Below are 17,138 nucleotides of genomic sequence, written 5' to 3' on the forward strand. Positions count from 1 at the left end.
GTGTTAATTATTTGGATTACCCACCATCTTGTGGCTATGTTTTCTTTCCCTCTCGTTTCTGTTCTCTTCACTTCGTCTTTGCATTTATCCTCATTCTCTGTATTATGTTTTTCCCTTGTCATTTTTTCATTTGTTCAGTGTTTCCTGTTTTTTTTTTTGAAGTTGTTCTGCCCCCTCGTTGTCTTGTTTTGTTTCCTGCCAGTGCCTTGGCTTTAGCTTCTGTCGGCTCGTCCCTTGGAAGTTGTCATGCGTCTTAGTATTGGTACCTGGATTTAACCACAGTGGATTTAGGATTTTGTCTCTCACCCTACTGACCCTCCTTAGATCACTGCTTTTCTTTTGGTTTTTGTTTTGTTGAGTTATTTTGCCTGTTGCACAGCTTTATAGGTTATGTAAAGGTCTGTATCTAAGTTTCTTGTTAACATTACTAAATTATTAAACTCTGCAGACTACACCTGCTCCACCTTGGTGTTTGCATTGTGGGTCTGATCCCATTTCTCTGTGTTTACGCTTGGCACAACACAACACATAGTGGTTCTTTTAAAACCAAAAACTAGCAGGAGAATGATGAGAGTGGCATGACTTTGTTGTTGCGGTAATGGACTTAGTGGTATAGAATGTACAATATTCTGAATTTAGACACCAGGTAAAGATGGAGGAAGTGTGGAGTTTGTATCAACAGTAAAGTAAAGCAGGAGCAGATCAGAAATGAGTGAGATTATTGAAATAATAAAACATGCTTAAAATGAAAGAAAAAAGAAAAGAAAATACAAGCCTGTTCCAGATAAAGGCTTCCTGCAACTATTTGAGATTTTGTGTTTAAGCAATTGGTGATGTAAAAAGATGGGGAAGAGTGTCACGCTCAAGTTATGTTTCAATATAATTGAAAAAGTCAAAGTGTTTCAAGTCACAATGAGCCAAAGACAGTGTGGGAGAGACAATATGAAGCTCATGAAGGGAATTCTGGTCTGAGAACATTTTTATACAAGAGATTCATCACATGCCAATGTGCTGACAAGCGGCCTGCTGTGATCTCGTTTTTTATTTTCTCACAGAATTCCATTGTCAAAGAAGAATCCTGGCTATTAGACGCCTGACACCTGAAATCCCGAGAGAGGAGCAGAATAAATTGTGCTATTCATTACGCCTTAATGAACTGTGCAAATGTATGTGGCAGGTCAATATAGGGGGCCAATGGAGAAGATGCCCTCAGCCCCCTCATTCTGCAGAGCCCAGGCGGCCAGAGCCTAATGAAGACTGAACTTTAATCATCAGGAGGATATGGCTGCCCCCCCCAACACACACACACACACACACACACACACACACACAGAGCATGTCTAATAACCCCAGCCCCCCCGCCCCCTCTCAGAGCCACACACATGCGTTCTCTCACCTCACAAGGTTTTCGTTGTCGCCTGGTCCTTTGCAGGTTGTACACTCAGTCCTTGTGTCGTCAGCTTTGGGTTTTTTCTGCATTGCAGACTGGCGCTGTCGGCGTTCCCGTGGCAGTGGTTCCTATGGAAACACTGCTGATTAGAATGGAGAGCTGTATGGGTATGGTTGTTGGTTGTCGGGATGTAAAAAGGAATGAAATGTTAAACTGAGGAGAAATGGGGACACTTGAGCAATATAGTAGTATAATAATAACTAGGCATAAAGACTGGAAGCAGGAGCCAGTCTGGCTCTGTCCAAAATTCAATGCTCTGTACTGGCTAGATGGTACCAAATGGTTATTGCTTGTTGAGAAATGGTTTCAGCACATAACTGCCTAAAACCACAAATTGTCAGTACAAGTCTAGTCTAAGCTAGGCTACACCTCCTGGGTTAAACTCTGTAGTTAATGCAAAACCATTTCTTTCACTCTTGGAAAGAAGGCAAATAAATTAATTTCACAGAATGTTGAATATTTCTTTCTACTGCAGGGGAGCCCCGCGCTGGGGGAAGCCCTGTAGTGTCAGTTTTCAACGCTAAAGGTAGGTGTAGGATATTTAATAGAAAAAGCCAAGTAAGGAAGTCGTGGATGATGGTCCAGAAACCAGACTTTCACCCCGGAGACTGGTGTTTCTTTCACGTGTGAAACGAAAAGTCAATATTGAATGTTTTTCTTTAAGTAAGTTACATAAGTAATGTTACTTAAGTTTCATAAGTTAAGTGACATAACATTGTTTTTAAGTGAAACCACAATGTTTTATTAAACCTAACCAAATAGCGATGTTTCACTACTTTAAAAAGTAGTTTTACTTTGAAAGTCTAACCAGATTCTGTATATTTATTGTTGCTAACTTGACAGTGGAGCTCTAAAGGTCAAAATACCATGCTAAAGGGTTACCCAGGGCGTAACAACCGGCGACCAGGTTTCTTTTTGTTTTTTCTTAATGAGTACAATTCTCTCACATGCCACTTTAATAATTTCTCGGATAAAAACAGAAGAGGATTTGGGCCACATGTGAAAAATGTATTTGAGTTCTGAGTCAGATTTCTGACTTTAACCTCACCACCTAAATTCATTTTTCACATGTGGCTTATAGCTTGTTTTTAATGAAAGGGACTCTATTGCTAAATATAACCAAGATGGTTAGTCTGGTCTAAGACAAACCTGAATTACTCTAAGGAGTCAACAAAGGAAATATCAGAGCAGGTTCATAAATCCCAACAGATTTCTGCATCTGAATGAAGTGACAAACCTCAACTTTCTCTTCTCTGTCTTCACAGATGGGAACTCTCTTCCTCTTCTGCCCTCTGGTTCTCTGCAGACACAAGCATATCACTTTTGAGCAGTGGTCAAAAACACAATGTTAACGTGAAATGCTCATTTTCATTCAACTTCCTTCTGAATGGGTCAACACCTTCTTGAGGTCAGAGCGAGGGCCTGATTTCCTGCCTTCATGGGTTCAGTTTCATTCACTCACTAAAATCTAAGTATCTCATCTGTTCATGTACTAAAGCGTATTCTGTGACTGTGATTGGTTTAGAACCCGTATGTCTCGTTTATTACAGCCATGTGTAACATCAAGTACTGACGTAACTACGCTTGCCGTAGCCTGGTTTGTTTCGCTCCAAACCAGCTGATGGAAACGCATTTAAATGTTGTTTGTCTTTTTGGCAACATTTCAAATTTCCACTTAAACTTCGCATGGCATTAGATGGAAACATGGCTAATGTTCCTTCACATGTGCAGTTCCTTAACTGTTACAGTAAGAATTCTGTCCAGTGAGCCACTGTTGAATGTTTACATTTTCCAAAATAAAATGTTATTTTCTACATTTTTTTGTTTTCCCTGTTGTACTGACGTTCATTGCGAACAGTGAATTTTGTCTAGTGTTACACCAACAAATGTACACTACACCAACAATGGCAGTGAAGAAGACGACTGTAAGCAGCAAGGAAAGGTGGATACAAAAAAGGGAGGACATAAAATATTAACAGCTACCTCACAGATCCACGTGGGAATAACTGAATGTAGCTTTAAAGGCATCTTACCAATCAGCTCCTTACTAGCAGTGGTGTATTCATGTAGGATCCCATCACTACTTTTCTACCTGACTTTAAACAGCTTTGGTTATGTCACATGAGAGATTTCTGCAGTTTCATTGTTGCTTTTTCTCCCTGATTTGAAGTGGGACTGGGCTCTGTTGAAAAAAGGGGAGGTCATCAACAATCAGAATTGAAATCAAAATATGGTGTGTTGTTTTTATTTTGCTGAGTTGTGGATTGTTAAACTGTTAATGTTTTCCCTGCCACAGCTCGTCAAGTTGTGGCAGTAAATGTCACTTGCCAGAACACCAGTCCCATAGTTTCTATGGAAGCTAAACAATGCTGGATGGATGTCTAGCAACACTACCATCTACTACACAGGTCTGAAGTGTGCTTTCTCCTCGAAGGAGATTGCACAGAGCAAGAAGGGAAATAAAAATCAAACATCTCTTTCTTGTTGCTCGCAAGTGAGCGGCGGAGCTGCTGGGGAGAGTTTAAAAGGGGAAGAAAAATCGACAACATATTTGAACAGATTGTGAAAACAATTCCATCTGTCGCCTTTGGCTCACTACCACTCACCAGATGGAGCACTTATCATTAAGAATGCTAACTGCAAGTATGCTGCCAATTGGCTCCTACAGACCTCCACTATTTCTCATGTGGCTGTATCACCAAACAAAAGGCCTGACAATTTCTTTAGTTATTTCTGCATTAAAGCGATGTCTGTTTAAGTGATCTATAAGACCAGGGTGAGCAGAGTGCAGTTCAGTAGCTGGTTCAGCTAAAAACGCTCAGCCACACAGCACAGCTAATCTAAGGCTCTGCTCAGGTGAGGAAATTAAAGCTGCAGGCAGTTTATAAGTCCCAGCCAAAATCAATCTTTTAATTAAGTACATCAGTGCATCTTTAACAAGCATGAATCATTTCACACAGGAGTAGAAAAATTAACAGAGGATAAGAAGTAGTAGTAACTAGATATATTAACGTAATTGTCATAATTTCCAACTGATTAATGACATATGTTCGTATGGGAGGTTTTAATGTTAACACAGTGGTGGTGGCAGGCAGCAGTAAATCATGTCCCATTAGCAGGAGCATTTCATTGCCACCTTCAGTTAGCCTCTCGAACCCTGAATTTGAAAATTGCTATATCGTACTATATCGTGCATATAACTATAGTGGAAGTAATTGGGATAATTTCTGACAGAATTAAAGAATTCTAAAGGGCAGGTGAAAACCCTGTTGGGTCCCGTATGGCACAAGATATAAGACTGAGATACCGGCCTCTTTTTTACATTCATGGTGAAACAGTCTGTTTCACCATGAATGTAAAAAAGAGGCTGGTATCTCAGTTGTTATTGCCTGTTATCGATTATGGAGACATTGTGTATCAAAATGCTTCAAAAGCTGATCTTATGAAAGTTAATGTAAAATTTAATAGTTTGTGCAGATTTATTCTGAACTGTGACTTTTAAACCCACCATTGTATAATGTACAATCAACTGCAGTGGCTTTCTCTTGATAACAGAAGACAGTTACACTGGTACCAGTTTCTTTTCAAATGTATTAATTTTAAATATACTGTTTATTTACAAGAGTTTTTTTTTATTTTGCATAACTCTAATCATATTTATTATCTTAGAAGCAATAACAAGCTTTTTTTTCATGTTCCAAAAACTACACTAGAAATAGGAAAAAAAGCATTTGGGGTTAAGGCTCCTAGAGACTGGAACAATCTACCAATTTTCTTGACATTTTTTTTGTATTCTTGTGTTTGATGTTTGCTGTATATATTGTGTATTTTTATATTATTGTGTTTCTTTGGCCAGGACCCCCGCGAAAACGAGATGGTACATCTCAAGGGGTTTTTATCCTGGAAATAAATAAATTTCTCACCAAATGTGAAGATTACGAGGCAAGATCCGAAGTTAAAGATTTATGATTTGTGGATGTTTATTAACTATGGACATGCAGGTCATGAGATATCCAGAGATTATCCAGAGATACGGATATAAGGAAGCATAAATAGCACTAATCTAGCAGTGTATGACTTCTGAGTGGCTATGTAAATTTCATCCTTTGGGCTCAAAGAACAATTAAAAAAAACTGGTTGCAATGTCTAAGAGGTTGATCATTTGTAAATGGAATAAATAAATTATGATAAATCAAATCATCCTCTATGCTGCAACTAACCATTCCTAAATTAGCTTGTCCTGTTGCACAGTGGGCCAGAGTCTAGGTCAGCAAGTGTTGGGCGAGAGGCAAAACACATGCTGGACAACTGATGGCAAAAGCGTCAAAATAAATAACGTTTCTATAATGTTGGATGCTTTCTCTGATCAATGACATTTTGCCTAATATTCTCAGTTCTGACAGGATTCAGATTTGCCACATGTATCCTCAATGGCAAGACCCTGTCTGCACCCACGGTAAGAGACATCATTACATTATCACCAAGAAACTGTTTTCCTGTTTAAACTTATTTCATTTCCAGTATGATCTACTCATTTTTTAACTTACTATTTCACAAAAACACCTTCACTTTCCTCATGGGGAGCAAAAGGGAAGGGGAAATAATGAAGCTTAGTCTGGATAGAAGAGTATTTGAGATGGTCTATCTTTAGCAGGGCTGTGTAAAATCAGACAGAGTGCGCTATGGCGCATTAATTTTACAGCTGCAACATTATGTACATGCTAAATAAAATTCAACTCACAGGTTGACTTTAAAAGGTTTTCCTCCAGTAGGCACTACCCACTACAGGCCATGAACAACAGCCACAGGGCTCTCGGCTTCATCAAGGTGGCACTCGGCCATGTTAGCCCTTTTGGCCAAACATAAATGTGTGTATGTGCATACACACTCTTCTTCCTGTCATGTACGAACTCCCAAACACGCACACAGGCCAGCAGGAGTTTGATTAGCCAGTCCTGATAAATTAAAACATGGCTTTAGAGAAGTGCCAGGGCTTGGGTGCCCTGGTAAAAGCATTAAAAATGCAAAGCAGGGCCCTTTTAGCGTCTGCCATTGCGCGCCTTGCATTTGAAGATAAATGCTGCACTGAAGTGCCTCGCCCGAGTGGCTGCGGCTGCGAGAAAAATCAGAAAGCTGCTTAATCCCTGAGAGCTCCAGCAGGGTCCTCGACACATGTCTGCGCCCAGGGTTTCCAAACCTGAACAGAAAAACACATTAACCCAACTGCCACTGTGCTCCAACACTCCGCTGTTTCCCCTCTAAGACAGATAGAGTGCAGAGAGCGGAGAAGTGGCTGAGACACTCCTTTTCTTTGTTCATTCCTCTATTTGTAACAGAGACTGTAGTCAGGAGCAGCTTCGCTGGAATTGACTCTGCTGTGAGCATTCACGGTCACAAGAGGAAAGTTCTCTCAACTCCCAGGTGAGTGGCACTCGGTCACATATTGACAGTGGAAAAACAAAGGGGAGTGAAAGACACCCCCATCCGCACCCCCACCACCAGGCTGTCAGATATCAATCTGGAGTGTTTCTTGAGGGAGTGGGGAGGCTGCTCTGTATCGCAGGATCGGAGCATGGTTGGTACAGATAAGTAGGATCCAGTGAGGGATAGAGAGATGGTTCTGTTCCCTCTCACAGCTGACACAAAATGTTACACTACAAGCCGACACAGTCAACATACTGTCGCTCTTTTATGGTCAAAGAAAAAAGTCGCAGGGGAACAGACACAAGATGTATGGGGAAACAAAAGTGACACTGTTCTGCCCCAAATGGCTTTCATAAATGCATTAATATCTTGAAGACATTCCTGGAGATCCGATCAGGGACTGTGGATTTTGTCCCCCAGTCTGAACAGGGGGAATGATTACATCAAGAAAAACCTGTTTCAATATACACTTGAGCACTGGCCATTGTTTTAAGACAGACTTTAAAAACCTCCTTCAACTTTGATTTGATTATTTGTTCATAAAACCACTGTAACCTAGGGCTTTGCACAGTAGATGCAGACAGAGCTTTAATTGTGTGGAGGCCTGATGCTTCGTCATCTGACTGAGCTGCAGGCTGAGACTCTTGCCTTTTGAGTTCAAGCGATTTCTCCCTCCTCATATTTTGGGGCCAATTTTTGTAGTTTTTTTTTTTTTTTTTTTTACTGTCTTTGATTGTCCTACAGGGACAATGCAAACAAAATTTAAAGTCTTTATTGTCAATAATTTGTGAGGGTTTCTGGAGTGTGTGAAAACACAGAACGACTATTTTAAGACCTATTTGTTTCAATTATTTCCCACCAGGCTCTCGCCTCTAATCAAATGAAGTAATACAACAAAGGTCAACAATTCTTTTGTTCAAGTTGAAATATTTTTTTCCACCAAGAGCAGAAGCCACATCTGTTTTGCTGTTGCTGTTGTGTTTTTCTTCTTCCTTATATTCAGTCACACAGCCTTCTGTAGCAAAAGCCCTTTGGGCTACATTTGTTTTTATTTTGGTGCTCATGGGAACACACTATCACCTTGTGCAACTTTCAGACAGCCTTCAGGAGAGCATGAGACTAATGAGATCTCAAGTTCATTATTTGTAATCAGTACAAATCAATCAATTAGCCAACGCTGACATCAGTTACACTCTAGTGAAGGACGAGTTGAGAATCCAAACTTCATTATTTTTAGCTGTAAGAGCAGTTTTTGCTTTGAGAATGAAATATTATTTCTACTGATCATATTTTTAGATATTTCCAGTGTGTCCATACACACCGTGCCTCTCACTTGATGTTTCTTGGGCTCTGGCGACATCTCCTGTGGGATGAATTTGATTGGTCCCTTGATCTGTCTCCTGGACCTCTTGGTTCCGTCAGGTAGCGTCTCCATGGCGATATCGGCTTCATCGCTGCTGGCTTGGTCACACTCGGAGCATTGCCTGAGGAGAAGGAATAAAGCTCCTCTCAATAAACTTTTACCCTAACCCAAATCTTTAGTCTTAACTGTAAACAAAAATAAAAACAACAACAAAACATGTTGTCACATTTTCTCAGGGTCAAAAGATTTTCGCTAATTCTTATGTTGCTAAATGTCAGCCGGCACTTAACACTGTTCTATGATACTGTTGGTTCTTATAAGGGTCTAAAGTAATCTGACTTCTATTGGTGATGAGCAGCAAAAACCTTCTTCTTTTCCCCCTTTGGACAGTGCCACGCTATCTGTTTCCAGTCTTTATGCTAAGCTAAACTAGCCACATTGTGACTGTAGCTACGTACTTAACAGACAAGCATGAGATTTATATTAATCTTTTCATCTCACTTTCAAAAAGAAAGCAACCAAGTCCAAACAACTATTCTTACAGCTCATTAATGTCTTTATTTAACATCTGCTCATCTCACTCTGACTCAGTACTCATCAATGATTATGCATCCTAAACAGATGTATAATCTACAGTAGGTACACATTGTGAAAGTACTTCTATCTAATGCAATACAACTGAACGACAACAGAGAGATTGTCATCATTATTATTTATCGAGCTAGCAGTATTGGTTCAACACATTGGTCCAGACTGAAAAACCATGACAAATATTGATTGGATTGCTAAGACATTTAGTGCAGACATTCCTGGTCCCCAGAGGATGGAACCTAATGACTTTGGTGATCCTCTGACTTTTCCTCTAGCGCCATCATGAGGTTTAGATGTGTGGTTCTGAGTGAAAAATCTCAACCACTATTGGATGACCTTCATCCAAGTCTAATGACATTCCCATCAACCTCAGTTGTACTTTGTGTTAGCATGCCAACATGCTAAACTAAGATGGCAAACATGGAAACATTAAACCTTCTAAACATCAGCATGTTAGCATTGTCATTACGTGCGTGTTAGCATGCTAGTGTTAGCATTTAGTACAGCCTAACATAGGTGCTGGCATGGCTGTGGACCCTTGTTGACAGAGCATTTGAATTTTGTTGCTGTACTAATTGTTTGTGACTGCATCATATCAAAAAGTGTTCCTGAAAATATAATGGTTTCTAGCCCCCTTGGTTGGCAACACGCCTCACCACATCCAAAACTCCATTGACTTTTTAGACAAAGTTCAAGGACTGAAACTGAACCCAGATGAAACCATGGTGTCCTATAATGTGACTTCTTTGTTTACATGTATCCTCATCATGGAGGCTGTACAAACCATAAGGACAAAACTGCTAAAAGATAACACCCTGAACAACAGAACAAGCCTCAGACAAGACCAGGGTTCTCTTTTATAAAACTGTGTGTAGAAACGTGCACCCAAAAGCCAAAAATGGCGTACGCCAAAAAAATAGTCAGCCTTATAAAACCTTACTTATAAGTAAGTTCTTTGCAGAAACAGATATCTCCGTTTGTGTTTATTATCCTAAATCTGGATCTTTTTGTGTGCGCTACATCTTAAATTATGTTTTTTATTATGTCACAGTTCAGGGAAAATTAATCAAACGGGTGTTTGTTTATTCAGAAAGGCTTTAAGCTTGTAATACTCAGAGGTAATATTTCTATTTATTTTACACAATAGTAGGCCTCTTCATTTCAAACCGTTTCATCCTTCTGCCATGTGAGTCGCTGTTTCTCATTTCTCCTCTTTATGTGCGTACGCATGGTTCAGAGTTTCTTTACAGGACGCACATTCTCCTGTCAAGTTTGTTTTTTATAGATCACAACCTTTGCTTGGGAAGTGGAGTACGCACGTTTCAAGCCCTGTTTTGTACGTACGCTCCGTTTAGAAAGAGACCCCCAGATCTGTAAACTACTGGACCTCTGCCTAAACCCCACATATTTCAAATAACTACACCGGAGGATTCTACAGACAAAAGCATGGCTGTGCCATGGGCTCACCAGTACTAGTATTGTGGCAAACATCTACATGGAAGAAGTGGAGAGCAAAGCCCAGAACTCCTTCAGAGGAACAGCACTGAGCCACTGGTACAGGTATGTGGACGACACATGGGTCAAAATTAAAAGCCAGGAAGTGCAAAACCTTCACAGAACACATCAACTCTGTGGACAGTAACATCAAGTTCACACGGGAAGATGTCCACAACAACAGTTTGGTGTTCTTGGACTGTGCTGTACACTGTGCAAATTGGAGAATACAGGAAACGGAACAATACCTAGTTTTCGATTCCCACCTCCCACTGGGGCATAAGCTAGGGGTCATCAGAACCCTGCACGACTGTGCTGAGAACTTACCAGCCAGTGCCAAATCCCAAGAAGCGGAAGAGAACCAGCTAAAGGGGGCACTTGCAGCCTGTGGATACCCTAAATAGACCTTTGTGAAAACAGCTACAAGATCCAGGGAGAACACCAACACTAAGGAGGATGAGGAAAAGACAAGCGAACACAACAACACTGAGATTCCGTACGTGTCTGGAGTATCAGAGAAGCTCAGGGGGATTTTCAACAAACACCACATCTGAGAACACGCTAAGACAGAAACTGGTCCACCCTAAAGACCGCACACCCAAACAGAAGAAAAGCAATGAATGCACAGACTCCTTACTGGGGAAACTAAACAACCACTACACAAACACATGGCTCAACACAGCAGGGCCAACTCCTCTGCAGTTTACCTACATCTGAAGGATAAAGGACACTCAAAAAGTGAACATTTTTGACAGAGAGGAGGGATGGTTTGAAAGATCACAACTGTTTTTAGGTTAGTTTGGTTTCACCTGCAACATGCAGTTCCAAACGGTGTCGTCAAACTACCAACGGAGCAAAAACGTAATGTACAGCAGCAGAGTACAGGGCAGGTAGACTTAAAAAATATTACGACTTCTCATTTAATGATGACAGTAGTCTCGTAACATTAAGATTAACATCAAGTTTTTTCTGGACATGTCAGAACACAGAGATGTGGGAGAGATTCTGAATGTGCAGAAAGTTTTGAACATGAGCAGAAAACCTGCTGAAACACAGGAGCTGTTAAAGTCCAGGAGTTTCTAACTGATTTAAATGAATTTATTTATGACTGAGTTGAAAAGGCGCCACATGCACATTTAAAGAGGTTACTTCACCAAACAAAGGATACAAAAGAGGAGGGAAGGCTAAATTATGCTTGCATGTGTGCTGACTCAGCAGGGATTTTATAAATTAGAAAAGCTGTTCTACAGAACAAACAAAGCAACAGCTACAGGATGCCTGAAAGCCACGTATTCTATAGCCTTTATTATTGTCATCTGCGACCTGAATTTTGTGTTTCCCTTTATATAGATAAAGAAATTTCCACCATAAATTGGTGCACAATTTTTCACCAGAATGCTTAAAATGAAGTTTAAATGAACTACTCCAGTCACAGACAAATTGTGTTACATGTCCTGTTTTTTAACACCAGCTGCAGCTCTTCATTTCTTAACTAGAGAAGAGAAAAGGCGTCTCTGCTTCAAACAGTGGAAGAAGTAGTTCACTAAGCAACAGAATATTTTAGAATTATCATAGTTTGAAAAACAGATGCACTAAATCTCTATAGATAAGAACTGCAGTAGAGAAGCAATTGTGACATTTCCACCATCTCAGCATCAATCATCTGATAATCCTGTTGCCACCGACTGGCCTAAAATGTCAGGACTAATATGAATAAACAAACTCTGGATCCTAATTTCTTACTGCTCCTAGCAGACATTCAGTGTAATATGATATGCAATCCCTGTTCATACACACACAATAAAGGTGTTTAATAATGTTACTATCAACTAGGATTGTCAAAGGTTTTGCTTTTTCTTGAAGTATCATTTCTCTATTTATGGAATAATGGATAACCAGTGTATCATACATTTCATACCAAGATGGCCCTAAATATCCTAAACCTTATCCATATCCCATTGTAACCCAAACTGGACCATTTGATAGGTGGAGTTTGTTCGCTATTTTGGTTGCCTCTGGTTCCAAACGTAATGGTCTCATTCATTTTTCCCACAGACAATGTTGTGAACAGTTGGACTGTCTTGGATCAGCATGAAACTCTCCCAGTTAAATCAATAGTACAAAAAAATAACAACTGTGTCCAATCTGGTTCTCTAACCTACGAACATAAACACTTTTTATTATGGAAGTCAACTAAAACATTTCAGGAAGAAACATACAATCACAGAGCCTAAAATTCTGTTACAGGCGCCGCTAATGCCAGGCAATGTAAATGTAAATGCTCCGTATTTGTGTAGCACCTTTCTAGTCTTTTTGACCACTCAAAGCGCTTTTACACTACATCTGCATTCACCATTCACACACATTCATACACTGGCGGAACAGCCACCAGGGGCAATTTGGGGTTCAGTATCTTGCCCAAGGGCACTTCGACACGCAACCAGGGATTGAACCGCCGACCTTCCGATTAGCGGCCAACCCACCCACGGCAGGAGCTAAGGGTTGAGGTGCATAAGAATTTAAAACACAAGCTGCAATTTTAAATGAATTCAGTAACTATGGTACCATGTTTTGTTCTCAGCTGCCCTAACGAAGTGTTCTGAATTCACTACTGCTCTGATCCTCCCCCCCAACTTCTCAAAGTTGCAAATGGAACATTATCTGATGACAGTGCCATACATAATGTGCCATAGATCTACCAGTCTTTTTCTTCAAAGTAAAGCTTATAGTCCCTAACTGAGTAGTAAGTACGGTTCTGGGTTAACATGCAGAGAGTAAGACGGCTTTTTCTGATTTATATTTACCAGTTTTCTGGCAGGATGATTAAACTAACCATGATATTCATCTTAATCACAAGATGGGTTGCTTTTTAGTGGTTGAAAATATGATAAAAGCATGTCAAAATGCAGAAAATTGTGTTAAATTCCTTTTTTTATCTGAGGGAGGACCCCCAGACAGCCTGCTTTATTGTGCCCCCCCCCTTTCCAATCCAATGTTAGACCCTTGCGCATGGATATTGTAGAATTTAGACCCGTCCACCATTTCAAACTGACAGGCAAAGACCTGCTCTCTCACAAATGGATGTTGAAATAACTACGATCCATCGTCAACCGCTTATCCTGCGTACTGGGTCGAAGGGGGGGGGGGGGAGCCAATCCCAGCTGACATCGGGTGAAAGGCAGGGTACACCCTGGACAGGTCGCCAGTCCATTGCAGCAAGAGCCAGATATCACCCAAAATTGGGAGCATACCACTTTTAAATAAATAACTAAGCATGTTCAGTGCTACAGTACTAATTAAGTTCTTAGAGATACTTATTAGCACATTGTCACAGAGGGATCCCAGTTGATTTCTGACCTGTACTGTGCATTTGCTGTGTAAGGCAAAGGATTAGTGTTCATACTGACACAACGCTTCCTGCATGTGTGTCTTTAGAAATGTGAAGCCAGTGTTTGGCCTTTAGTGTCAAACAGCCATAGGAAATGATGACAATGCTAGCTGCTAGCTATTTTAGCCAAGAACACCAACATAACAATCTGTAATGCTTATCTTACATTTTACAGCACTTCTTGTAGCAAATACTCCTCTGGAGCAATATATTAGCGATTTGGTTTGGCGTGTGAGCAAAAAGAAGATGACGGTCCATAAGTGAAGTTGTGCCCAAACTGTGAGAAGGTTTTGCCCTACATCTAAGTATAGTATCTGTGAAATTGTATTTGATGTCAGAACAGTAGGTCCATTTGTAATACATACACTAATTCTAACTCTTATGTTAGGCCTATTAGAGCATGATTAGGTACATACTATGTAAGGCACTTTGTTATAATGACTCTAGAAATGCAGGAAATGGCATATATATATATATATATATATATATCTGGACTCTCTGGCTCCAACTATCTTTAATGTGTCACTTTCAAATCTCAAATCAAACATGAAATTAAACACAGTCACAGTCTACATCACACACAGAGAACACTTAAGAAAGTCCTCATGGTTTATGAAGGGAGCATAGACTTCTGTGTTGTTGTATTCTATGGCCAAAGTAAGAGTAACAGTGGCGCCTCTGCAGACTGACAGAGCACTAAATTTGATATGCGGGTGATCGTTCTGACAAAACTTGACCTGTGTAACTTTCACTAATGGCTCTACAGCAGTCTGGGTTTCCTCAAGCTTACAGTGATTCTGTGGCCTGTATGGGTCTAAACAATACACTTTGTTGCACTTGTAACTTCTCAGCAACTGACATTTATTTTACATTTCTTCATGTGTCCTTGACCAGTCCCCTTGTGTCCCCATGTCTCTCACCAGTAGCTGTTCTTGGTCTTCTTGGGCATGCGTGTTAGTGGAGGCTCCAGGCAGCCTAGGTGGTAGTAGAGCTTGCAGGTGTCACACAGCACCAGCAGATGTTGGTCCTGGTTCTTCTTACAGATGCCACAGCTGCAGGAACACATGTATAAGTACATACATGTACAAGTATGTGTGAGAAAAGGCATGCTATTGGTGTTTTTAGTCATGATGAGGCTTCATTTAGCCTAAAAACAAGGGTTTTCCTGCAGAAAGAATCACGAGGCTGGCCACCTGTCAGATCTGGTCCCGCCTCCAGCTCTCAACAAACGCTGACGGTTTTGCCAGCAGAATCAAATAGTTTATTTATAGTTTATATTTATAATATTTATTAGTATTTGATATTCTCAGTCTCAGAACTTAACGATGTCACGTGACATGCTTCAGTAAGAACAACTATCACTGGGACCACTTAACTTTGTTACCTGTGTAAATTAACACATTAACTTTCATGTTGTATTTGAATTCATGTTGAACAGGGCACCTTTATTTTTTAATAAAATATGCATTAACATAGGGCTGGTCAATGAAACAATAATGATAATTATCACAATATAATTTTCCTCAATAACAATATAAGAAATGTTCAAAATATAAAAAATAAATGCTTGATTAAATTCATTTGAATTATGAACGAATTTACACATTTTCTATTAAGATATTTGTTTTGTTGAGGAAAAGGGACTGAAAAAAGATTTACTGATCATAATTGTGGAAAAAGGATTTTATCAGAATCATTTTGAATGCTCTACCTCAGATTTGTGGAGTGAGCCACTGTTTGGCGTCAAGCTGTTTGGAGGTAGGTGAAGGCACGATACACATGCGCGTGTGTGTGCACATGATCATGTTGGTTACATAACATTTATTCATTTAGCTGATACTTTTATCCAAAGCGACTTAGGTCATTACATCATTATGTGAGAGGTCGCACTCCTCTGGCCTTGCTCAGGGACACATTGTAGGATGTGTCTCAGTCGGGAATTGAACCCGGGTCTCTCACACCAAAGGCATGCGTCTTATCCACTGTTCAACCCGCCCCTTTCATTTGGTGCCTGAGAAACTGTGTGACAGTTTTGCCAAACCATATAAACACAGATTATATTAAATGTTAACTTACATACTCAACCCCAAACAGTCTAAAAACAATGATGGACATACGCAGTGAGGGACACCGTTTCTGCCCCTGGCATTCGATGATATTTGAAACAACGCCACCTTGGCTTTATTATCTTTACTTGATCAGTTAACCGCAAACCTTCATCCTTCATAGTCTTTCCCCTGCGTCCCTCTGGGCACTGTGTGTTCACCTGTAGAGGATTGCTGGCAGGCTGGATGACTTCCCTGGGGTTCCTCCCTCCTTCTTGCTGGGCTTCCTCTCTTTCGGGGCTTTCAGAACAGCTGGGGTGTTTAGTTTCTGCCAAAGAAAAGTTGCACAAACGCTTTCATGTAACAGCAACATTTCTTCCCAGTGACACGGTTTCTCCGTGTAACCTACAGAACATGATGTGGACCCGTTTCTTTTGTAAGAAGTAGTTCTAATCAAACTGAAGCTCTGAAATCTCGCGAGAGGCGAGTTGCTGTAGGAAGACGCCGGTGAAAACGTGAGTCACAATTGGAGAGAGGAGATTGTTGCGTTGGAGTAAAGTTAGGAAATAAAGTCTTGCTAGCAGTTCCTCTACCTACACAACAAACTCCTCTCTCCAAATCTGACTCACTTTACTGCACAGATTCCTTTTTGTACCCACTAGTCATTTCAACACCGAAATATGTGAAAATAGGGCCCAGATTTAAAACTACCAAAGTTACCCTTCAATGTGTGCATTTCACTCCATTTGTAAGTAAAGATTAGCGTGTGAATGTCAAACATTATTTGGTCGCATTGTGCCAGTGACTCTGTTCTGACACCCGGGTTGGCAAAACATACAGATTCGCTAAGCCCCATCAATTAAGAGATGTGTACAAAACACTCAGCTAGCAGCTTCTCCTTTTTAGTCACTGACAGTCTGACAGTCACTTGCACCGGTTCAAATGACAAACGTCGCCTGTGGCACATTATGTCAGCTGTCACTAATTACTGTCAGTAACTCGATGGCATTCCAAAATAAAACTCTGTTCTTGTCGAGTTTGTGTGCTCTCTGCAAGCCGGTGTAACACTAAAATCTGTGACCCATCAGATTTTGTGACTAAACCCAAACAACGATGTTTTCCTAAACATAACCAAGTACTCTTTGTGACAAAACCCAACCACGTACTTTTAGTACCTAAACCCAACCAAGTACTTTTAGTACCTAAACCCAACCAAGTACTCTTTGTGACAAAACCCAACCAAGTACTTTTAGTACCTAAACCCAACCAAGTACTTTTAGTACCTAAACCCAACCAAGTACTTTTAGTACCTAAACCCAACCAAGTACTTTTAGTACCTAAACCCAACCAAGTACTTTTAGTACCTAAACCCAACCAAGTACT

General features: G+C 40.4%; 1 protein-coding gene across 7 annotated transcripts in view; it reads right to left on the reverse strand.

Moving 5' to 3' along the window:
• phf14 (PHD finger protein 14) overlaps nucleotides 1-17,138 on the reverse strand; it is a 105,484-nt gene that overhangs the window by 48,562 nt on the left and 39,784 nt on the right. For 4 of the 7 annotated variants that reach the window (XM_046058295.1, XM_046058294.1, XM_046058297.1 and 1 more), the window contains exons 13-17: nucleotides 15,977-16,083; nucleotides 14,631-14,762; nucleotides 8,196-8,358; nucleotides 2,688-2,750; nucleotides 1,397-1,518 (exon numbers count right to left, since the gene is read on the reverse strand). In XM_046058295.1, coding sequence (XP_045914251.1) covers nucleotides 1,397-1,518; nucleotides 2,688-2,750; nucleotides 8,196-8,358; nucleotides 14,631-14,762; nucleotides 15,977-16,083 — 587 coding nt within the window. Of the gene's footprint in view, nucleotides 1-1,396; nucleotides 1,519-2,687; nucleotides 2,751-2,794; nucleotides 3,633-8,195; nucleotides 8,359-14,630; nucleotides 14,763-15,976; nucleotides 16,084-17,138 lie in introns of those variants that run through there. The other 3 variants (XM_046058296.1, XM_046058300.1, XM_046058299.1) reach the window with 3 other exon arrangements.

The sequence above is a fragment of the Micropterus dolomieu genome, linkage group LG09 (genome assembly GCF_021292245.1).
Source record: "Micropterus dolomieu isolate WLL.071019.BEF.003 ecotype Adirondacks linkage group LG09, ASM2129224v1, whole genome shotgun sequence".
Lineage (NCBI taxonomy): Eukaryota > Metazoa > Chordata > Actinopteri > Centrarchiformes > Centrarchidae > Micropterus > Micropterus dolomieu.